The 21,653-nt window shown below is 53.8% G+C and overlaps 8 protein-coding genes across 8 annotated transcripts; 4 read left to right on the plus strand and 4 right to left on the minus strand.

Moving 5' to 3' along the window:
* Positions 1-1,808: 1,808 nt before the first annotated feature.
* IWZ02DRAFT_454685 (fructose-bisphosphate aldolase, class II) lies at positions 1,809-3,260 on the minus strand. Its single transcript, XM_066767738.1, has 3 exons — positions 3,021-3,260; positions 2,193-2,968; positions 1,809-2,140 (listed from the first exon to the last, which is right to left on the minus strand). The coding sequence occupies exons 1-3, from the start codon at positions 3,126-3,128 to the stop codon at positions 1,942-1,944; spliced, it is 1,083 nt and encodes a 360-aa protein (XP_066621833.1). The 5' UTR covers positions 3,129-3,260; the 3' UTR covers positions 1,809-1,941.
* A 994-nt stretch (positions 3,261-4,254) lies between these two features.
* Positions 4,255-6,554, plus strand: IWZ02DRAFT_298662 (uncharacterized protein). The gene has a single exon (XM_066763895.1). It carries the CDS (start codon positions 4,337-4,339, stop codon positions 6,164-6,166), a length of 1,830 nt encoding a protein of 609 aa, XP_066621834.1. The 5' UTR covers positions 4,255-4,336; the 3' UTR covers positions 6,167-6,554.
* A 607-nt stretch (positions 6,555-7,161) lies between these two features.
* Positions 7,162-8,616, plus strand: IWZ02DRAFT_379541 (uncharacterized protein; the record flags this gene model as incomplete). Its single annotated transcript, XM_066765047.1, has 1 exon — positions 7,162-8,616. The coding sequence occupies one exon, from the start codon at positions 7,162-7,164 to the stop codon at positions 8,614-8,616; it is 1,455 nt and encodes a 484-aa protein (XP_066621835.1).
* Positions 8,617-8,937: 321 nt separating this feature from the next.
* IWZ02DRAFT_521356 (uncharacterized protein) lies at positions 8,938-13,723 on the minus strand (the record flags this gene model as incomplete). Its single annotated transcript, XM_066770787.1, has 3 exons — positions 8,938-9,755; positions 9,809-13,413; positions 13,467-13,723. 3 exons carry the CDS (start codon positions 13,721-13,723, stop codon positions 9,307-9,309), a joined length of 4,311 nt encoding a protein of 1,436 aa, XP_066621836.1. The 3' UTR covers positions 8,938-9,306.
* Positions 13,724-13,905: 182 nt separating this feature from the next.
* IWZ02DRAFT_298667 (NADH-ubiquinone oxidoreductase complex I, 21 kDa subunit-domain-containing protein) lies at positions 13,906-14,974 on the plus strand. The gene is made up of 5 exons (XM_066763896.1): positions 13,906-14,050; positions 14,112-14,128; positions 14,175-14,380; positions 14,438-14,640; positions 14,699-14,974. The coding sequence occupies exons 1-5, from the start codon at positions 13,979-13,981 to the stop codon at positions 14,774-14,776; spliced, it is 576 nt and encodes a 191-aa protein (XP_066621837.1). The 5' UTR covers positions 13,906-13,978; the 3' UTR covers positions 14,777-14,974.
* A 372-nt stretch (positions 14,975-15,346) lies between these two features.
* Positions 15,347-16,635, minus strand: IWZ02DRAFT_454696 (putative ubiquitin-conjugating enzyme Ubc6). The gene has a single exon (XM_066767739.1). The coding sequence runs from the start codon at positions 16,448-16,450 to the stop codon at positions 15,620-15,622; it is 831 nt and encodes a 276-aa protein (XP_066621838.1). The 5' UTR covers positions 16,451-16,635; the 3' UTR covers positions 15,347-15,619.
* Positions 16,636-16,750: 115 nt separating this feature from the next.
* On the plus strand, positions 16,751-18,643 carry IWZ02DRAFT_454697 (outer membrane protein). Its single transcript, XM_066767740.1, has 4 exons — positions 16,751-16,842; positions 16,912-17,028; positions 17,079-17,265; positions 17,325-18,643. The coding sequence occupies exons 1-4, from the start codon at positions 16,819-16,821 to the stop codon at positions 18,521-18,523; spliced, it is 1,527 nt and encodes a 508-aa protein (XP_066621839.1). The 5' UTR covers positions 16,751-16,818; the 3' UTR covers positions 18,524-18,643.
* A 390-nt stretch (positions 18,644-19,033) lies between these two features.
* On the minus strand, positions 19,034-21,084 carry IWZ02DRAFT_470304 (serine/threonine-protein kinase SRPK2; the record flags this gene model as incomplete). The annotated part of the gene is made up of 5 exons (XM_066768789.1): positions 19,034-19,474; positions 19,530-19,773; positions 19,825-19,930; positions 20,004-20,845; positions 20,906-21,084. The coding sequence occupies 5 exons, from the start codon at positions 21,082-21,084 to the stop codon at positions 19,034-19,036; spliced, it is 1,812 nt and encodes a 603-aa protein (XP_066621840.1).
* Between the last annotated feature and the right edge of the window lie 569 nt (positions 21,085-21,653).

Here is a 21,653-nt window from a genome sequence, read left to right on the forward strand (position 1 = left end):
AGACCTACCTTAGCTACTTACTATAAGTAAGCCTAAGGCTTATAACTACTAGAGGATAAAGCACTAGTATTACTCCTAGGGGAGCTACTAGGCGCTTTCTACTTATAAGGGGAGGCCTATAGCTTTAGAGTAGGAGCTAAAGGGTTACCTATTAGCACTCTAGACTAGTAATAAAGATAATATATATAGGTAGGATAATCTAATAGCGGCTAAGGTTAGAAATAAACTAGGTAGCTACGGACCTCCTTATATATAAGATAGGGAGGGGCTATAATAAAGGTTACTATAAGAGATAGGGCTAGAATAGCTATAGAGGATAGTAGATAGTAAGAAAGGAAGAGTAGTAGGCTAGACTAATAGACTCATTTATATACTACTAGCCGCCGCTAACTCTACGCTTATAGGCTATTACCTAGGTACCTATATATAAACCGCGTAACTAATAATAAAGAACATAAAGAAAATAGAATTAGGCGTAATACTACTACCTATCTATATAATAAACTCTAGCTACTAGGCCTAGGCTACTCTATACTAGCTACTTAGCGCTAACTAGATAGCTACTCTACTCTAACCTATTAGATAACCCTAGAAGAAACTAGGAATAACAGGCTAGGAATAGCCCTTTTTAAAGGGAGGGGTAGTATAATACTAACGCCTACGGAACCTACTAGAGATTAGGGATTAAGGCGGGGCCTAGTAGCTACTAACTAGTACCTAAATAGGGCCGTACGTATAAGTAAGAATATATAAAAAGCCCTCTATAGATAAAACCTTCCTATAAGGGTTTAGCCTAAATTATCCAATCATAATTATTAAATTCTCTACTATAAAGAAAAAGCTAAAGAGGTATAGATTCTCTCTCTCTCTTTAAAGAGGTTAGAGGACTATAGTTTATATAGCTACTAGACTATTAGGGTCTTAGACTCTTATCTCTTATAGTCTTTAACTCTAGAGGGACGTTAAAGTAAATAAATAAATAATTAAACATGACGCTCTACTTGTGTCCTTATCACGATCCGGCAGGCTAGGAGTGCTACGTTGCTGCTTAGAGTGGAACTGGCTTCGATTCCAGTCAGCGCGTTGTTCTGCCCAAAGATGATTTTCCCACCACCTCGACCAAATTCGCACACGTCGCTCTTCAGACCCAGTTTCTCACACTTTCGGCGACGACTCTTTCACTGTCTGCGGCGCGAGGGCCCGAATCTCAGGAGACTTCATTCAAACCCTCCTGAATCCAAGAGCAAGTAATAGCAGCAGAAGCATCCAATACTCCAAGGGCCAAGTGCTGCACCCGGACCCTCTAAAGTCCCATCGTCATCAATACCATTGTGACGTCCCAAGCCCAGATCGACGAACCCCTTTTCAACAAGCGGCGCAATGATCGACAAGACGCTGTTGGACGAACAAGAACTCGGACGTTGATCGACCAGCGCACCGTTGGCCGGGCCAAAACCAATCAATTGGGACAGTTTGTAAACCGCTGACTGTCTAGCTGTGGTTCCGAGGAAAATCGGGTGGCGGGCCACGTGATGGGGAAGTATCCGGGCACGAAGAGATCGATGCTGTCGGTCGGGAGTGGCTTGGGGATGACGTATCGTCGATATCATCTTTTCGCTGGTTGGCCATCATCGCGATCTTTGCTTTGCATACACTTTGCCATGGGGAGCTGTTGGATTTGGACGGAGAACGATAGGTTTCCCAGTTTCATTACACCGGGGGCGCCGAGGGGAAAATTCCGCAGGTGGACTTTTAGGGATGTATAACAGCCCTTGGTGCAGTCACAGTAGAAATTGCTGGAACTGGAAGTCGTCATTTTCAGAATCCAATCGTGAGAAGACTCGATTAATTTTGTACATAAAGCATCTAATTCGTCATACCAACCCGATGCAAACGTCATCCAACCGCTTCGTACTTTTCGTCGTCAATCTAGAAATGGGCTTACAGCTGACCGGCAGCGTTGAAGTCGACGAGGGCCACCTGGACGCGCTCCGACATGGTCTTCTCACCCTCGCGGACCCAGACACGGGGGTCGTAGAACTTCTTGTTCGGCTTGTCAGCACCATCGGGGTTGCCGACTTGCGACATGATGTAGTCCTTCTTGTTGAGGACGTAGTCGCGGATACCGAGGAGATAGGCCCTGCACAGTTGTTAGAGAATGTATGGTTCACGTGGACCTGGAAAAGACTTACCACTGCAGGTCAGTGTCGAGGTTGACCTTGACGACACCGTAGCCGATGGCCTGCTTGTACTCCTCCTTGGAGGAGCCAGAGCCACCGTGGAAGACGAAGAAGACGGGCTTGTCGTCGCTGGACTTGATGGCGGCCTTGACGTGCTGCTGGTGCTTGGATAGGAGCTCGGGGTGGAGCTTGACGTTGCCGGGCTTGTAGACACCGTGGACGTTGCCGAAGCCGGCAGCGATGGAGAAGTAGGGGGAGACCTTGGACAGCCTGTTGTGGATGTTGAGGATGTCCTCGGGCTGGGTGTAGAGAGAGTTGTTATCAACGTCCTCGTTGTTGACACCGTCCTCCTCACCACCAGTGATGCCAATCTCCATCTCGAGCCACTGCTTCATGGGGGCGGCGCGCTCGAGGTACTTGGCGGTGGTCTCGATGTTGTAGTCGACGTCCTCCTCGGACAGGTCAATCATATGTGAGGACCACAGGGGCTCGCCGTGCTGCTTGAACCAAGCCTCATCGGCGTCAAGCATGCCGTCGAGCCATGGGAGGAGCTTCTTGGCGCAGTGGTCGGTGTGGAGGACGACGGGGACGCCGTAGGCGGGGGCAATGGCGCGGATGTAGTGGGCGGCAGCAATGGCACCAGCAATGGAGGCCTTCTGGTCCTTGTTGTCAACACCCTTGCCGGCGAAGTAGGCGGCACCACCCTGCGAAGTCTGCAGGACGATGGGCGACTTCTTGTCCCTGGCGGCCTCGAGGGCGGCAACAACGGTCGAGGAGCTGGTGACGTTCTGGAGATGTGGTCAATGACGAGTCTGGAAGGGGGTATGATGCAAGACTTACGATGGCAGGGATGGCAAAGTTGTGCTGCTGGCAGTACTTGAAGAGCTTGTAGACGTCGTCGCCGTAGATAACGCCGGCCTTTCTGCTGAGAACGTCGGTAACACCCATTATGATGGATTGTTGTTGTATCAGTAGTGAAGAGTGGTAGTCTGGGAAGGAGTCAGAGCAAGCAGGGGGGTTATCACTTGTGAGAGGGAGGAATTGATGAGGAGGGGAGGGGAGGGGCAGTTTTGAGTTTTTAAAAATCGGTTGGGGGGGGGGGGGGGGGGGGCAGAGTCAAGGGCGGCAAGGCGACGGGTTGCGTCAGTGGGTGGAGATGGGCGACAGGGAAGGATGGACTGGGCGCTGATACCTTTGGTGGCTGATGGCGAGTCGATGGCGGGATGTGGTGGTTGAGATGGGAGAGAGGGAGAGAGAGAGAAGACCGGGAGGGTAGAGAGGTGGGGAAAGGTTGTGTCATGGCATAGCGGGGCTCGCGGCTCTGCTCCGGACTGAAACCAGCCGGCACTATACAGCCCGCACCACCTCTGCTGCCTCTCACTTCATCTCTTGCGCCCTCTCATCCCACTCAGCAGGTCTTTCTCTCTCTTTTTTTCTCATCCATGATGCCGCTAGCCCGCGTGCCTAGCTCTGGCTCCGGTCGTGGTTCTGGTTCAGGTTCAGGTTCAGGTTCAGGTCCAGGTCCAGGCGGACACCCACGTCCGACAAGACCCTGACACCCGTCCTCTACCGTCCCTCGACAGTACAAGAAGCAGCCCAGAGACGCCCTCATGTTTTCGCATTTAGCCAGAACCCGGGATCAGGGCCACACCGGGCGGCGGCGGGAGGATCCGACGGCTTGTTTCGGGCCACGGCAGGCAGGGAGTGACTGGAGTGTATTGTGAGCATAGAGTGAGCAGAACAGAGACGAGAGCAATTCATCATGGAGCGCTCGTGTGTTGAGATTGATGCCGGGCACAAGCGCAGGCCGTTGGGCTCCGCTTTACCCAGGTCCCGGCAGCGTGCGGCATTGGCCGTGACAACAAAGCCGACGGGAATGGATGGATGTCTACCATCAGGTCCGGACGGCCAGCTTCCCGTGCGCTTCGCTGCACTGCACTGCACTGCGCTGCGCTGCGCTGCGCTGCCCTCCTCCCACCAGCTCCGTAGCTAGCTAGCTACCTACCTACCTAAGCAATGGATCATGATCCCCCGTCCATGATTATCCTCTGCCGCTCCTAATCCTACACACCTACCTACCTATCCATCATCTCCTTGATGCCCTCCCGTCCTGGCCTTGGCCCCTTCTCCCCCGTCGAGCCGCAAGAGGCGCCACCATGCCCGACAAACCTCTGACCATTGCGACCTACGCCGCCGGCGCGTCACTGGCTGCCATAACCCTCGTTTACGTCTTTGGTCCTACCTTCTTCCTCGACGACGACGCCGCCAACTCGGCGCGCAAAAAGGGCGTTGTCGGTCTCGCCAACCCAGCCAACGATTGCTTCATAAACTCGGTCCTCCAGGCCTTGGCCGGCCTGCCGCACTTGCGAATCTATCTCATCAGAGAGACCCACCGCCGCAATCTCGACGGGCCCGACGTTTACAAAGTTCCGCCTTCGGACCACGCCGACGAATCAGCCCCCGCCAAGAGGGGCGCCGCCGCGCAAAATCTCGACGGGCTCCAGCAGGGCCTTGTTACCCAGGCCCTGAAGGATGTGCTGGACAAATTGAACGAGCGACCCATATATCGCAAGACGATTTCGGCCCAGGGCTTTGTGGGCGCCCTCGAGGTTGCCTTTCGCTCGAGGATAAGCAGGCAGCAGCAGGACGCCCAAGAGTTCCTCCAGGTCGTCACCGAGCGCGTCTGGCAGGAATACCATGCAGGCCAAGCCGCGCGCAAGAAGGCCCGCAGGCGCCTCTCACACACCATCAAATCTGCCATGGACAAGGACGACAAGCAAGAGTTGCTCCAGGACGTTGCCAATGGCGGTGAAGAATCGGACCACGACGACGAGGATGAACACGAGGAAGGCTTCCCATTTGAAGGCCAGCTCGAATCCCAAATCGAATGCCTCACCTGCCATTTCAAGCCCAAGCCCACCGCCTCCAGCTTCGTGACCATGACCCTTAATGTCCCAGAAGCCTACTCGACGACGCTGAACAGCTGCTTCGATGGCATACTCAAGATCGAACACATTGATGACTTCAGATGCGAGTACTGTCGCCTCGAGCACGCGCTGCTCTTTAAGCAGGCCCAATTTGAAAAGTCAAAGTCGGAAAAGGAGCGCTTGGGGCTCGAGTCGGACATTTCCAAGATTAAGCATGCAATGGAGACTGACCCCGAGACGCCGCCCAAGGACGTGACGCTCCCCGAGAGCAAGCTGAGTCCTACGCGCAGAATTTCGCGGCATATGCGCATCTCCAAATTCCCCAAGATTCTGGCCATTCACCTCTCTAGGTCCGTCTTCACCGCGGGAAACTATGGAAACTACTCAACCAAGAACATGGCAAAAGTAGCCTTTCCAGAAGTTCTACCCTTGGGTGGATTGATAGATCGCAAAAAGTATAATCTGCTGGGCGTTGTGACACACAAGGGCGGCCATAACAGTGGCCATTATGAAAGCTTCCGGCGGCAAGTCGCCATGGCTCCGTATTCAACACCGCACTCGTTTGGAACCGAAGGAGTGTACTGTCTCGGCGGCAGTCCCAACCCAAGTGCAATGCAAAGTCCTCGGCCGTCAGCGAGCAGAGAACGCTCCGAGCTAAGGACTCCAGACTCGACGCGTCTGCCGTCACCCACTCTGGCGTCAATATCGGCAGCATCGCTCTCTTCCAAGTCGTCCTTGTCGTCGATGCCGCACCGCCTGCCACCTACTTCTGTCCCGAGCTCCTCATTACGAGAGGACGAAAGCATCAAAAGGGCGCCGTCGACGCCGTCGCACTCTGCGTCACCTTCGAGGTTGCGTACGGTGGGCGAGAAAGCGGCGTCCAAGGCAGAACTGGTGGTGGATGTGGTGAAGCGAAAGCCTAAGAGGCGAGACAACCGATGGTGGCGCATCAGCGATGATAAGATCAAGGAGAGCAAGACGAGCGACGTGTTGGGGATGCAGCGAGAAGTGTATCTGCTATTTTACGAGTTGGACAGAAGTGGAGAGGAGGAGCGATGACAGGCATTTTCAGCTTGGTGGCTCGGCGTTTGGGGGAAAGGCATTGCTAGCATGTGGATTTTGGCGGATACCATGCTTGTTGGACAACATGTGCATTTTAGCATCCGCAAATCGGACTGTTGTGAATTCGAAAGTGTCGGTGACCGATGGGCGTCATCCAATGGATGTTGATGGAGCAGCGCTTACCAGGAAAAAAGTTGGGGCACAGCTGGCTTGGACCAGACGGCCATTTCTGTCTCTCTCGGTGGCCTGAATGTTTCGTTCTCGTCAAGGCGAAGAGCGGGAAACGCTCCACGGGGGTCTGGTGTAATGTGCCTCAAGAATGTCTGGTCGTTGTCGCATCCATATGCCATGACTACAATTGGATGCGTTGCAGCGTTCCATGGTGGTTATCATGATGACGTGAAGAGTTGGACCCCTGTTGCTGACTCGCGTGGCGCCGACCAGGGACTTTGGGCCCGGTGCTTTTGCTGCGCTCTTCAGTTTCACGGTGACAATTCCTCATCGTCTATCGCGCTTTGTCGAGCATGGTGTCCGAAAATCTCTGGCCTTGGAGTGCAGAGGCCGCCTCGAGCCCGCAAGACTCCACTTCGCCATACCGAGTTGCCCAGGAGCCCAACGTCCCCGTAAACGACCCACGCTTCCGCAAACTCGTCCAAGGCATCGAGTACTCGAGATGGCTGCTCCTGTCGTACAATCTGGTTCTACTTGGCCTTCTCCTGCTTTTTGCTGCCGAGCACTGGGGACGCCTCGTCCGAGATGCCTACAGTCGTCGCCGACGGAGAACAGACAAGCCTCGGGCCAATACCCACGATGAGGGGTCAACCAGCAGCAGCAGTAGCAGCACACTCGAAGGGACGGCAACACCTCCAACTAAAAGAAAGCTTGGATATGGAGTTGAAGAAAGACGCCTGCTACTCGCGCCCACGAGCATCAAAAAGCAAGCAGCATCCGGAGTTTTGGGTACCGTGTTCCACTACATAAAGGCTTGGGCCATGTATCAGCCTCGTCCAATCCCATTGCTACACAAACAACTTCCCTCCAACGCCACAACCCTCGCCGTCTTGGTCCACTACGGTGTCAATGCTTTCTACCTTTTCTTCAAAACCCCCTTTTCCATTCCACTCCTTTTTGTCTTCGCAGACCGGTGTAGCATTTTGTTCGTGTCGAACCTGCCACTGCTATACTTGTTTGCCGCCAAAAACCAGCCCATCAGCTGGCTCACTGGTCGCTCCTATGAATCCCTAAACATATTCCACCGACGCTTGGGCGAGCTGGTATGCCTTCTGGCGCTTCTTCATGGCCTGGGCATGTTTGGCGTCTGGTACACCTTGCTCAAACCCGTTGGATTCGGCCTTTCGCGGTTCTTGCTCTCGAGGGTCATCCTGCCCGGAATTGGGGCACTGATTGCCTACGAGCTCCTCTATCTTACTTCTCTCGCATCATTCCGCCAAAGATGCTATGAAGCCTTCCTGGTTCTTCACGTTGGACTCCAGGGCGCTGCCCTCGTCCTGCTCTGGTTGCATCACCACCGAGCCCGTGTCTACGTCGGAATAGCGCTTCTCATCTTCCTCGTCGACCGCATCGTCTTCCGGCTGTTTGTGAAATCAACAACAATGCGTGCTGACATCAACATTCTCGAAGACGGGCAAACGGTCCTCGTCTCCACAAACTGGGACCTCCCCAAACCAGCTGGTCCTCTCCAACGGCTACTCGGTCGGAGTGTCTCCCACGGCTGGCAACCGACAGACCACGCATTCATCACTGTCCCGAACATGAGCCAGAAGCACCTCACTCAAGCCCACCCGTTCACCATTGCGTCTCCTGCTCCTCCATCTCCTGACCGTTCCCACTCCGATGCCCAGTCGCGCCACGCGTGGCTGAGCTTCCTTATCCGCGCCCAGCAGGGCTTCTCGCGCGACCTCATACTACACGCGCAAACGCACTCGTCAATCCGCGTCCGTCTCGACGGACCATACGGCTCTCAGCGACCAGTCCACCTGCTTCAACGCTCGCGGCTCGCCATCGTCGTCGCTGGCGGCTCGGGCGTCGCTGTCGCGTTTCCGCTCCTATGGGCGCTGCTGAACCGCCGCTCGCCGCAGTCGGACGAAGAATCCCAACAAGCCGACGGCGGCCCGCGGCACGTCTGTTTCCTATGGGTCGTCCATTCCCGCCCGCAGCTGTCGTGGCTCCCCAAGCAGCGCCTTGACGAGCTTCGCGAACGCGGCGCTCACCTCCTCGTCCCGGAGCCGACTGAGGAGGCCGGGAGACCTGATGTTGCAGGTGTTGTCAGGGACTGGGTCGCCACTTATGATGGTGGCCCTGGTGGACGCATTGGCGTCGTCGTCAGCGGTCCTGACGGTATGAATAGAACTGCCCGAAATGCCTGTGCCGGACTGGCGAAGGAAGGGCGGCGAGTTGACGTAGAAGTAGAGAAATTTGGGTGGTGATTTGTTTCTGTTGTCTGTCTTTTGTCGGCGCTTTTGGTCTCTTTTTTTTCTTCTTTTTTTTCTTTCCCCAAGGGTTTCGAGGAGTTCGTCTGCGAGGCGGAAATTTAGCCGTAGCTATTAGATTACGAGATACCGTACACACGAATTTATGACCAAATCCAAGTCACTGGGTCCTCGATGATACTGTATTCGGAGAGTGGCGGCAACATAAAAGATGGTACGCATGATATAGAGCCCCAAAGTCTCCGTGTTAGTTTCCCAAGTGGGTGCAGAAAGAGATGCGACGACTACTGCCTAGGGAGCGTTCGTCCGCAATTACAGCTGCGCCTGGGGAGTAGTCGTTCGTGGCTATGGCGGCTATGCCTAGGGAGAAGTCGTCTACCTGTGCTGTTACAACTGCGCTTAGCGAGCTCTTGTCCATACTCAGTGTCACTTCACTTCTTTCTGCACCCACTGTGCTACCATGAAAACTTCTTGAGCTTCTGATGGCTGCCAAAGACTGCCTCACTAACTGCCAGAGTCGCAGTAGTTATGGCATCCTTGAGCGGGCCTCGAGTTTCGAAAATACGAGTTTTTAAGGTACAGAAATCAGATTCGCAGGAATGAAATTCTTCTTGGTATCCTGCGAGCGCCAATCCATGGATGATGATGTGCAACAGGTTCGGTCACTCACTCCCATCCGACACCGGATCAGATTTCCAGGGCCTCCTCCTCAAACTCCTCCAGGTCCTCCTCCTCGACCTCTTCTGCTACCCTACCGTCATCTTCGTCGTCGTCCATGTCAACATCCGGTACGTGCTGGGGCAATTTTCCCCCGTTCGCTTTGATCGCTTCCATCTTGGCCTTTGTCATCTCCCATACGTACTGACCCAAATGTTCAGTGTTTTCCATCTCGGTGACGGATGGTTCGTCTGTCAATTGCCTGCTTGTAGGGTACATTTCATTTGTGACCAAGGAAAGCTTGTCGGGACGTTTGAGGAGTACGTCAAATGCAGGCTTAAGCTCGTAGGACGATTCAAAGACGTCACGGCGGCCGAGGATGTAGAGACCCAAACGCGCGCGGGATAGCGCAACGGTGAGTCGTCGAATGTCACGCAGATACCCAACGCGGCTTGTACGAACTAGAGATAAAATGACATCTGTACATGTCAGCATTCTGCGTATTCAAAGACGCGGAAAATTTGCAACTTACAGTCGTTTTGCTCGCCTTGATACTTATCCACAGTGGTGACGATCCTTGGCAAGCCGAAAAGGGGGTTTCGCGAGCATCGATGGGTCAGGACGTCCTTGATCAACGATCTTTGCCCCGCATATGTGGTCAAAATCGAGATTTTCGAAGCCGGGTACCCCAGCAATCGCATGTACATGAAGATGGCCACAGCGTATTCTGCTTCTCCCAGATTTTGAATGAAATGTGGAGTTGGCTCCATTTCACCTCTGCCTTTGTAGTCAGGGACGTTGATGAATTGGTAGTCGTACCTGAATCCAGAGTTGGCAAGCTTAAATTCGAGGCTCGATTCTACCGTGGGAAGATTGTCGAGCTTTGGGTAGCGCCACTTGTACAGCTCAGCCAAGCTTGGTCGAGCACGGCCCTGTTGGTCCAGGACGATGGTGGGCACTCCGAGTCTGACCAGGCGCAGAAACAACGACTGCTCGAGGTTGGCATACTGTCTGAATGCGAGGTTCTGAACGACCGGGGAGTTTTGGAGGTGGTCTCCGCAGAGAACGATTCTTTGCAGGGGAAGCTCGCCTGCCTTGGGATTCTGCAGAGCTAGAGGGATGAAATTTTCGATCTCGGTAATTTGAGCAGCCTCCTCCATGATGACATTGTCATAATGGAAGCCGAGGTCTGCGATTTCTTGCCGCCTCATAGCAGCGTGTGTTGAGGTCATGGCGATGATCCGCGCTTCCTTGATCAAGAAATAATTGGCGCTGTCTCTTGGATTCCGCAATATTTCAAAAGGTCGAATGTCCTCGAGCTCAGCAAATATCTTGTCAATGTGTCGATAGCAGCCAGATGCGATGTCCAACAACATCTCCCGGGAAGCACCTGGGGGAAACAGTGGCTGTGGGGCGTTGGAAAAGTAATGGTGAAAGGGAAATTCAGAAACAACTTCCTCATCGCTCGCTTCGCCAGATTCGACGCGATTCCAGTACATTGTCCAAGCTGGCTGCACGTAGACAGAGTTGAAGTATGAAGCAGTCTCGCACGAAGAACCATGTGCTCCAGGTGCATTGAAATTCGCTGCGAGTCGGTTTACCTCGGCCAAGTATTTTAGACCAATTTCCCGAAAACTCTCAACTCTTCCATGCTTGGAGTAATTGGTTTCGGTCTCGAGATCTTCTTCGCCGTGTCCCAGGCGAAGCAAGTGTCGCTCGTCGATGTCGAGGGCGACGATCTTTTGAAACAATTGGTTCAAAGCCTGGTTACTATGAGCGACGAGCAATGTCCTTTGATTGGGAAAGTTGTGATAGATGTTGTTGATGATCTGTGTCGCAACATCAGTCTTGCCGGTTCCAGGGGGACCAACAACTACCGTCAAGCCGGGTTGTGTTCCAGACGTGATTGCTTCAAGCTGAGCCGGAGTGAAGTGCACGGTGTTAAGCTTTGGAGCATCCGTTGGATAAGGACCCATGTTTGGTGGCTTGTACGTCGAGACGCGGACCACTTCTGCTGCCTTTGACTCTGGAGCGTCGCTGCCAGAATCTTTTTTAGCCCGTCTGCGTTTCTTTGATGGCCGCTCGTGCATGTCTTCTTGACTCTGTTCTGGCTCCGGAAATTCAAGCACGTATGGAGGACCGAAACTGCCCGAAGCATCCTCAGCTGGTTCGACAGCTTTACCCGAAAGACTCTCGATCAGATGCTGCCAATCCAGAAACGTATCGCGAAAGTCGATCCTCTTGAGCCTGTTGGCCAGTCGCTTGTAAGTGGCACCTGCAGGATCGCCATAACCAAGAAACACTTCCTGAAGCCAGGAGGGCGCGGGGATGTCTGAAAGAGTCAAGCGTCTTATTGACTCCAGAATGTGCTTGAAGTTGTTTTCCCTGCCTCTGCGACGAACGATCAAATTGATCGACTCGTAGACGCCCTTTTCGGCTTTCGCTTGCTTGTCCTTGTCTTCCTTGTATGCCAAATTGTCAATCTTCAAGAGCAGTCGCCGCTGTCGTGGCTTGCGCGTCTGGCCTTGGGAGGTTTTGGGTTCCCGTAAAGGCCGCCCTTGTTCGTCCAAGACTTGCAAGACTTCGGCACATCGCAAGTACTTCAGTCCGACTCTTTCTGCGGGACTTTGCGTCTGTCGGCCGTTGCTAATGAGCCGCCCATCTTCAAGTGGGTCTACTGCAAGAAGATAAACCACGTCGCCCGGGCGCAGCGACTCCCAATCTCTGGCAACGCTTGCATTCAGTCTCGACACGTCGAGAATTACTTCGGCTTGCACTCGGGAGGGGGCACTTTCCCCAACCCGCGCGGGCGCAACATCGGTAATGGCAGGTTTGTCGATGGAAAGAGCCATCCTGGAGGAGCCCGAGAATTGTATCACATCTCTTAACTTTCTCGGCTTCAGGCGCTTGATTACGTCTTCCATGTCCTTTCTAATCTCATAAAAGGACTCGCATCGGTGCAAAATGAAGGACCTCCAGAGAAAATCGCCGAGAGTTAAATATTGCAGATTCAGCTTCGGAATAGCCAATGGCCTAGATCCGTCGTACTCCTCGTTTCGCAAAAAGGTCGCCTCGTAGAGAGTCTTCTCGGTAGGAAATACCGTCATCTCCCGCACGGTGTCTTGGAATGTTGGCTTCCTTTCGTGTGCCGACACAACGATTTCCGAAAAAAAGGTTCGGTCCTGCACGACCAGGGACGATTTAGGGTATTCGGTGCGGAATCCTAGCAATCCACAAAGCTGGATGAGCTCTTCTTCTGTGAGAACTTGTAGATGGGATTCTAGATCAGCCCTTCGATCCAGAGACCCATAATTCGACAAGGAAAGTATCGTTAATTTTGTGCTGAAATGCTTGAGGCAGGTCCGTTGAAGCCTCGCCAATCTCGAACAGTGGGCCTTGTGATACTCGACGGGAGTCTGCTGCTGCCCAATCTGATCATCGATTGGGAAGTAGGTGTAGTGCTTGAGGAGGGCGCAGAGATCACGGAAAAGGCCATTGTCCTCGTCCGTGTAGAGAGGAGAGAGCTGGATAGCAGCAATGAGGTTGAGGTCATGCAACAAGGTGTTGACGTAACGCCTTGTGGGCAGTTGACTTTGCACGTCTGTCAAGAATTCCACGAAACGCTCGCAGTATCGCACGTTCTCAATCCGGTTTTGAGGCGCTGTGTCGTAAATGCGATTCAAGAAGTCCAGCAACAACGTGAATAGCCACGATCTTTCGAATCGCAGCTTAGTCTTGACCTCCTCATCTCCATTGTCATAGCGCTTCCCCGCCGCCCTCCAGGCTTTCCGGAGCATCACATTCTTTTCGAGCTTTTGCTCCCTTGCTTCTTCACTGTGTAGATTTTGCCAGATTGCTATCGAGACCAACGGCGCACATTCTTTCCGGACCAAGCCACTATCAAGGGATTGGAAGGCGCCAATGATGAACGATATCAGATGGGTGCGGATTTTAGGAGAGACGGCGGAGTCAATGGCCATGGACAGGATGCGGCGAAAGAAAGACGAAAACTCGGCACACTTGTCGGCGAAATGTTCCCAGGAAGCTAGGTTCTCTCGGCGCTTGACGTTGACAAGCAAGGCAAGTAGGAGGACATGGTGGTTGGAGGCATCCTCGGTGTAGCCAGGCCAGAGATAGCTACCATAACGTTAACGGCCAGAAGCGGCGACAACAGGGGCAGAGGGGCTCACTTTTCCAAAAGCTGGAGATTCTCGAGAATCAGCAGGGCGCTGTAAGGAAAGCTGTCCTTTTCCAGGACATCCCAAAGCTCTCTCTTAAGCACATCGGGCTTGACCCTTGGCGGTCTCGCAGCTCCGAGCCAGTGCTTGCGCGCGACCTGGGCGTAGTGATTCTCGCCTTGCAAGTCGGCGACGGTTGGGCGGGCATGACCGACGGGCACGATGGTGCCGTTGCGCGAGGGGCTCTGGGTATCAGGGTCGGAGGTCATGTCGACATTGTTGACGCGTACCGCGCGGAGAGCGGAGGACGGAGGACGGGACGGACGAGAAGCAAAAAGGCGCTGGGCTGGCTGACGAGCGGGAAAGCTTGGAGCGCGGAGGGCGGCGAGCGAGCGGAACGTCTGGGGCAGAAGCTTGGCACCCTTACCGGTCCATGCTCACTGCAACGACACCCACCTCTCCGCCCATCGATCACCACCCCAAACCCCTCCCAATCGTCTCTCCACATCCCGTCAATTGGCACCATGGCTCCCTCCGAAGTCGAGTATCGCGAGCGCCCTGTCGTGCCGGCCAAGAAACTCGACACCGACTATCCTGTGCGTTGCATCCCACCGACGCCCCCCCGGAGTGTCCAATAGCCACTAACCTGTTAATCAGCTCATTGACAGCGACCCGTAGGGCGCTCCAGTGCTTCACTCCCAACTTTGCTGACAAGTCCAGTCATTTCACGCGTGTGGTGCGCTATGCTCGCCCCTCCGATTACGCCGTAGGCGCCGCACACGTCGCTGCAGGTCCTGCGTTGCTTTTGCTCATGGAGCGAGTCTCGCCCTCATACGTCGGCCGCCGGGGTTTTGCTCCCATCATGCGCGCAACTTGCTTCATCAGTTTGGCGGCTGGCTTCCTTAAGCTTTACACACGCTCCACTTGTGCGGAATTGCCGATCCTTCTAGCTCGATGGTTCAAGATACTGATTGGCTACTTAGTGCGATTCCATGGTGTTACTGAAAACAGACGTGAAATTGATATGGATATGAGGGAGATGGTTGACAAGGTCAAGAAGGGCGAGCCTCTGTACGGAGTGCCCACAATGACCGAGCACTTGCAGGGTGTGGCTGCGAGGAACTCGAGATATTCCGTCACCTTCCTGCCATTCCTCCCGTGGGGCAACTTTTTCAACCACAACCACGTGAGTATCATACCGTTCTACTATGCGAAGCTTACGGGATACTGACGGCAGTTGATAGCACGGTGTTGACACTGCCAAATACTACCAACAAGCGGAGCGCGAACTGGCTGCCGAGGAGGCCGCGAAGACCAATTGAATATCCAGCTCAATCCACCTTGCCAGAAACTTCAAAATCTAGATCAAAAGGGACTATTTGTGATGCTTGGGTCACTGTACGATAGTTCACACGGGCCTCTTTTCGTTATCCCGTGAGATTTGGCCGGACAGCAAGTGCTCAGTATAGCCGGACTTGGTCATCCCTTTGTGAGTAGAGCCAAATCGAATGTTTGAAAAGGAAAAACAAGACGTCGTACCGTACCGTCCATGGACATATCCTTGACTTAGATCAGTCAGCCTTACGCACAGAATGAGGTGCAGCATGAGGGAGCCACGCATATTTCAATTCTTTTTTCTTTTTCTTATTTTTCAAAACACCAACCTCCCCAACGAACAAAGGAAAAAAATCTTTGAACCGCCGCTCTGATAGTGTGTGATGCTCGTTCGTCTGGCTGAAACGCGCTTAAACGCACACCTCTCCCGAGACCTTACGGTACGTGGGGCTTATGTGATCCTGGACTCTTCACCAAGGAATACGATTGCGGCCATTTTGTGCTGGAAACCGGGGAACAGACTCTGTGCTCCATCACTCATTGACTTAAGCATCACTGCCGCTTTTATAATTGCAGTCTGTATTATGTGTGCTGTCCACACTATCAACGGATCCCGCCAGATATTCTGTACTGGGAAGCAGACAAAAAGAGAATATCAAAACGCCGGATGCCAATCCAGCATGCTCAGGGAAACGTCGTCCCATACCTCACCCAAACGCCCCATCCTTGACCCAAGACTGAACTCCCGTGCTAGACACAAACGCCATCCTTGAACTTGATCATTCGAGCTTCGGAGTGAGAAGAGCAGTGGTCGGAGATGAACGAGCCAATCAATGCTCATTGGCCTCAACTCCGATCACACGAGTGATGAGGACATATCCAAAGAGTAGCGCAGCCCCAATCAAGTACTTGTTACGGCTCAACCAGCCTTGACCTGCATCTCTTGCAACCTGTCCGCCCTCGACTACTGCACCCAAACTCCCACTGCCAACAGGTCGCCTTCTCAGAGCAGCAGCTTCCAGCGCGCATGCTCCGTGGCCATCAGTCGGGTGCGCTTGTGTTTGACCGGTCGCGACGTCGATTTTTTGTTCCTTGATCCACTTCCAGTTCTCCGCATCTTGGTCAGGCCACTCCAGTCGAAACTTGGCACCACCGTCGCCCGCTTTGATGGCGCCGACACCACTGCCTTTGGAGCGCGCGGTGAAAGCAGCGTGCGACCCTCCACCGGTAGAGTTCCACCATCGGGACCTGGTTGCGAATATACGGCGTTCGGCATCCGAAGCGCGAACACTTCCAGTGGTCAATTCTTCGCTGGTCATGAAACTCATCAGGCCGATGAGTATTGTACTGACTTCCCACGCCGGATTGAAGCTCTTGGGGTGGAAGTCGGAAATGCTGAGGCAGAGGCGAGTCGATGGCTGGAAGCGACCAGAGGGGGTGTGCATGCGGATGGCCGGTGGGGCAAAAGGGTAGTCTGGCGGGAACATGAGAGTGCCCCAGTACTGGCCGCCTTCGTACGGAGTGCCGGGGGGCCCGGTAAGGATGTAGTGCCACTCGAGTATGTTGTTCTCGGACGGATGGGCGATGATGTATGGAGGCGGGTTTTGCGATATGGTCTTGTATTCGCGGGTGAGACGTTTGGTTGCCTGCGGCGTCGCCATCGTGATAGCCGAAAGGAGAAAGCCAAGGTGTCAACGATCGAAAGTGCCGATGTGTGCGGGAGACGACCAGGAAGGAGCGCGGCGAGGACCAGAGTGAGAAAACGAACGCAGGAGTCGGGGAGAGTTGTGCGGTTTTAGTTTTGTTGTTGTTGTGGCGGGGAGCGATGGTGGTTGTAAGAGTGAATGGTTAGTTAGACTACAGTGGCTGCGAGCCGGCCGAGACAAAGCGGCGTTGGAGCCGCCAAGACATTGTTCCACGCCAAGCCCGGATAGCGGAGCAGCTCTAAGCATCGCCGCTCTACAACATCAATTCCATCATTACCGCATCACACACCCAGACTGCACCCTTGCTCTGCCAGCTCCCCTCAATGGCGTCGCCACTCGAGGATGATGTACGTCGATTCAAGTCTCGCGCCTATCTGCCCACCTCCAGCTCCAATGGCTAATTCGTGCTGCTGCAGGTGTTCCAGAGACTGAAGCAAAAAGTCGATCCGGCCGAGACTCAAAGACGACAAGAGCAGGTCAATGAGCGCATCGATGCCCAAGCACGGAAATCGCATGCCAGGCAGGCTGAACTAGTACGGCTCCTGCGCTCCCACGCCCTGCTTCATGGTGCTGATAGGCGCAGGTCAGCAACAACCTCACTCTCCCGGTAACCATCTCGTCTGTCCGCGTGCTACAGGCCAAGCATACTCGACATGGCTTTTTGGAGCGCGTTTTCAGTCCCCTTCTGAGCGCCAATGGCCGCCAGGACTACGATCTCGAGCGCGCTCTCGTGGACATTTCTGGCGCAGTCAACAAGCTAGAAAGATTTGGTGAGCTCACGGCCTCCGCGTTCTCTTCATCTTGCTGCTCTGACTGGCGTCCAAAATAGACATCTTCAAGTCTCCAATCTCTGTCTTCATCGACAAACCCGACCAGGCTGACCCATCGACCACTCCCACCGATATCGACATTTACGTTCACGCCCACGAGCGATCTCGCTACACCATTAAGACGGGCACTGAGGCCGGTTCTGCAGAGGGCTCCGCCTATGCCAACGTGCAACTTCGCAACTTGTTTGGTGGTGCCGAATCTCTCAGCGCCCATGCCTCTGCTGGCACACGAACTCGTTCTGCCTACTCGGCAACATTTGACACGCCCATCCTCAGCAATCCCGACTTGCGCTGGGAGATTGGCGGTCTTGCGAGCTCTACCTTGAAGAGCTGGGCTAGTCATGAAGAGGCTCTGAAGGGTGGATCGACAAAGCTGAAATGGCAGACACCCAGCGGACATTGCCATGAATTGGTGTACTCGGGCTTGTGGCGACAGGTTACTGGCCTGGCAGCTGAGGCCTCACCCACCATTCGTGCCGATGCTGGCAATTCGTTCAAGTCTAGCGTTTTCCATACATACACCATCGATCGCCGCGATTCTCCGCTCCTCCCGTCTCGTGGATACCTCCTCAAAACGGTCTCTGAGCTTGCCGGAGCTGGCTTTCTCCGCGGCGATGTCGCTTTTGGCAAAGTTGAAGTGGAGTCCCAAGCCGCTCTCCCCGTCGTTCCCCCGTTAGGTGTTTCTCTTACCACAAGTCTGCGCGCAGGAATGCTGTATCCGCTTGCTGGTCCCGGTGGTGAAATTAAGCCCTCCCGTATCAACGACCGTTTTCAGCTTGGTGGACCAACCGACATCCGTGGTTTTCGACTGGCTGGTTTGGGACCTCGCGATGGACCCGATGCTACTGGCGGCGACGTATACGCTGCGGGAAGCGCGAGCTTGATGTTTCCGTTGCCCAGGACTGGCATTGATAGCCCACTGCGGCTGCAGGCTTTTGTTAACGCTGGTCGTCTGCTGGCTCTGAAGGAGCCGCGAGAGAGGAAGGAGTCTCGGAAGCAGAGCGAAGTCACGGACAGCATGAAAGATACAATCCAAGAGCTTGCTCATGGACTGCCTAGTTGTGCAGCAGGCGTCGGCCTGGTGTACGCCCACCCAGTGGCACGTTTCGAGGTAAACTTTTCTCTTCCTCTAGTTTTGAGGAAAGGCGAGCAAGGAAGAAAGGGCCTGCATTTCGGCGTTGGCATTGAGTTTATGTAGATCATCTATGTAGGAATAAAGTTCACCCTACTTCTTTTCTATAAAGGAAGTATAGATCCTAGTTAGGTATCTTATTAAGGTCTATAATCATACATAAATGAATATTAGCTAACTAATAGTGATTAAAGATATCTATATTTTATAATAGTATATTTCCTTTAATTATATACGTAAATCTCTAAGATTAGGTATAGTATCTTATATAAGCATTTTATGTATTATCACAGGTGTTAAGATTTTCTAAGGAGTAAGTTATTTTATCTAAGAGAATATGTTACGAGGTAGCCGTCCGTGTCGGAGTCCGTTTCCCACCTACATCGTGAAAGACCGATGAATAGATCGGTATGGGCCGACTTAATATCAGCAAGCATTTTTCTTTTCTCACTAAAGAACCGAATAAAAAGAGGAATCATATCATGGCAAGCCCTAAGCCGTGGACACCGAGTTTGCTCCTCTAAGTCATGATAAAGAACGCAGGAAAGACGGATCAAAGCACGCTGAATCCTCCTTCTACCGCTGCTTCTTTACCTCGCTCGCCCAGCCTTCTATGCCATCACCCTTACTGCCCACTGGGATGTCGAGCTTGATGTCCTCCATGCCCTTTGTGTCGTCCAAGAAGCAGTGGTTGCTCATGCCACCAGCATTGGCGCGCTCCGCGGGCAAAAGTTCCAGCATCGGCAGTAGAAAATCTGAGATCTTCTTCGAGTCCTCTACACTGAAGTGGTATTTCTCGCGAAGTACGTCGGGTAGTGCCCAGTGTCGCAAACGGTGAATGTTGCGAAGCTCCCCGCGGCGATTGAATATCTCTTGAGACCACTTGCCTGACTGGCACAGCGACTTGGGAAAGGTTCCCAACAGCTCAATGATTTGCGCAATGTGATCATCGTCCTTACCATACTTGGTTCCAGACTGAGGATCGAAGAGATAGTCGCCTGTTATCAATTCGAAGACCTGCGAGATGTTAGTGCAATGCCATCAGCAGCGCCTTTTTCAGAACTGAACTTACCATGGCGGCCATGCTCCACACATCGGTGCTCGCACCCCATTTCGCGCCAAGAATGACCTCTGGCGAACGGTATTGCCGGGTCTGAATGTCGTTTGTGAAGTGGTGGCCGACCCAGCAAGCGTTTCCAAGGTCGGCAATCTTGACTGAAATCGTCTCAAAGCCCGCGTCGTCCTTCAATGTTTCGTTTGAGTGCTTGCTTGATTTGTCAAGACTGATTCCGGAGACCTCCTTGGTCAAGAGTTCCCTGGTAAAGTCAATCAGAGAGCCAAACGACACACTTGACAGATTGTCTTACGCCGACTTCTCCCGCTGCTTTTGCACGTCCTCTTCACCGCCCTCCGACTTCTTGACTCCCAGCGTCTCCAACATTGACAGACCCGAGGGAGGGGATGAAGACGAGCCTGCGGCGGAATGTGTCAGGAGCGTCATTTTTGCGCTTCGCGCATTGCCGAATTGGACGACAAGAGCACTTACCTGAGACCTCATTAACTATTTTGTTCAAGCTTGCAGTACTTCCGGGAAATGATTGCAGGTCAGACTGGCTAAAGCTCGCGTTGAGTGGACTCGGCAGAGGTTGACTGCCCGTGATGAGCGTTCTTCTTCTCCGGCGTCCGTTTCTGTTATCATCCTTGTCTTCCTTCTTCTTTGATTCTTCATTTACGTAAGTCTTGACAATCTGCTCCACGTCGCCAATTTCGATGAGGACGTTTTCCGGCTTGAGGTCCGTGTGGATGATGCCGCATTCACGGTGGAGGTAATCAAGGCCCAGCAAAACTTGTTTCGTTATTTGCTTGACGAGCGGCATGGGAATGCCGCGATGATTCCACTTTTTGATGAGGCCCAAGAGATTTTCGCCCAGCACCTCGAAAACCATGCAGACGTGTACCCCATTGGGACCCTTGTGGTTGAAGGAATCGAGGAGGCTGACGACATGTTTCCTACCAGGATGGTCCTTATTCGCTTCGACGACTTTGTTGAGCAGCTTGATTTCATCCAAAGCAGTCTCGGTGTAATGAGCAGCCGAGCGCACAACCTTCAATGCCACATGCTTGCTGGTGGTGTTGTCCCGCGACAACCACACAGTCGAAAAGTGGCCCCAGCCGAGCTTGCGCACGACGGTGTATTTGCCATTGTTGTACTGCTCGCCAATCTGGACGGGGTGGTAGCCTCCCTTGCAGTAATCTTCAGAGTCCTCCTCGTCAGCGGTATTCTCAGCGGGATCGCCGTCGGACGACGATGTGGACGACGGCGAGCGGCTGAGCTGAGAGGTGTATGAAACTTTTTGGTGGGACAAGGGCGAAGCGGTGTTTTGAACGCTAGAGGCGGGTAGGTCAGCAGTCAAGAGTCGGCAGGCGTCGCAGGACAGGGAAACAAACTTGTATTGGAAGCTGTTGTTGGAGCTTGTAGGACTGGCGTCTTTGGCCTGCTGGTCCGTGGTGATAATGGGCTTGAGGTCGGTTCCCTTCCTCCGCTTCTTGCCTCCGTTGCCGTTCGCGGCCTGAGCAACAGCCTTGGCCTTGTTGATGGCGGCTTTTTTGATGTCGGTGCCGTTCATGTCGGCAGGTTGTGGACTCATCGAAGGAGGGGCGGAAGAGGGGGGTGGGGTCAGTGACGTTACGACGTGGATGTGGAGGGTGCGACCGACGAGCGGGAGGCGGTAGAGGCACGTCGGGCGAGGGTCATGGAACAGCTCGGGCGCGGTCGAGGACGGGCGCGATGACAGACGGCAGGGGCTTGAGAAGCGCGAAGAGACAGAGGAAGTCAAGCGGTGGTGTAACGGTGGAGAGTCGGCGGTGGCGGCGGCGGCGGCGGCGGCGGCGGGAGAGGAGGAGGTGGTGATGGATGCGGCGCCTTGGAGTGGGATTGTTGGCGGAGAGGGCCTTGGGTGGTAGTGGCTGTCAGTGTCAGGCCTGTGCCTGTTGATGATTGGCGAGTGGGTGATCGGAGTGCGGGCGAGGGTCGGCGTGTGCGCAGGCACGAACGACGACGACAACCAAGGACAAGTGAAGCTAACGGTCCGCAGCGGTAGCGCCACGGCTATCACAAAAGGTGCAGGGAACTGACAGCGACAACAGACTGACAATGCGGTCGAGGAGGAGGAGGTGGTGGTGGTGGAGTAGGAGG

The sequence above is a fragment of the Phyllosticta citriasiana genome (assembly GCF_038021145.1).
Source record: "Phyllosticta citriasiana strain CBS 120426 chromosome Unknown IWZ02scaffold_8, whole genome shotgun sequence".
NCBI classification, from domain to species: Eukaryota; Fungi; Ascomycota; class Dothideomycetes; order Botryosphaeriales; family Phyllostictaceae; genus Phyllosticta; species Phyllosticta citriasiana.

Coding starts and splice junctions, on each gene's coding strand:
- IWZ02DRAFT_298662 (XM_066763895.1), top strand. CDS start 4,337: ATGCCCGACAAACCTCTGACCATTGCGACCTACGCCGCCGGCGCGTCA.
- IWZ02DRAFT_454685 (XM_066767738.1), bottom strand. CDS start 3,128: ATGGGTGTTACCGACGTTCTCAGCAGAAAGGCCGGCGTTATCTACGGC. Junction 2,969..3,020: donor ACTTTGCCATCCCTGCCATC/GTAAGTCTTGCA, acceptor CCACATCTCCAG/AACGTCACCAGCTCCTCGAC. Junction 2,141..2,192: donor CTCGACACTGACCTGCAGTG/GTAAGTCTTTTC, acceptor ACAACTGTGCAG/GGCCTATCTCCTCGGTATCC.
- IWZ02DRAFT_298667 (XM_066763896.1), top strand. CDS start 13,979: ATGGCTCCCTCCGAAGTCGAGTATCGCGAGCGCCCTGTCGTGCCGGCC. Junction 14,381..14,437: donor GCTTTACACACGCTCCACTT/GTGCGGAATTGC, acceptor TTGGCTACTTAG/TGCGATTCCATGGTGTTACT. Junction 14,641..14,698: donor ACTTTTTCAACCACAACCAC/GTGAGTATCATA, acceptor GGCAGTTGATAG/CACGGTGTTGACACTGCCAA.
- IWZ02DRAFT_454697 (XM_066767740.1), top strand. CDS start 16,819: ATGGCGTCGCCACTCGAGGATGAT. Junction 17,029..17,078: donor ATGCCAGGCAGGCTGAACTA/GTACGGCTCCTG, acceptor TGATAGGCGCAG/GTCAGCAACAACCTCACTCT. Junction 17,266..17,324: donor CAACAAGCTAGAAAGATTTG/GTGAGCTCACGG, acceptor CGTCCAAAATAG/ACATCTTCAAGTCTCCAATC.
- IWZ02DRAFT_454696 (XM_066767739.1), bottom strand. CDS start 16,450: ATGGCGACGCCGCAGGCAACCAAACGTCTCACCCGCGAATACAAGACC.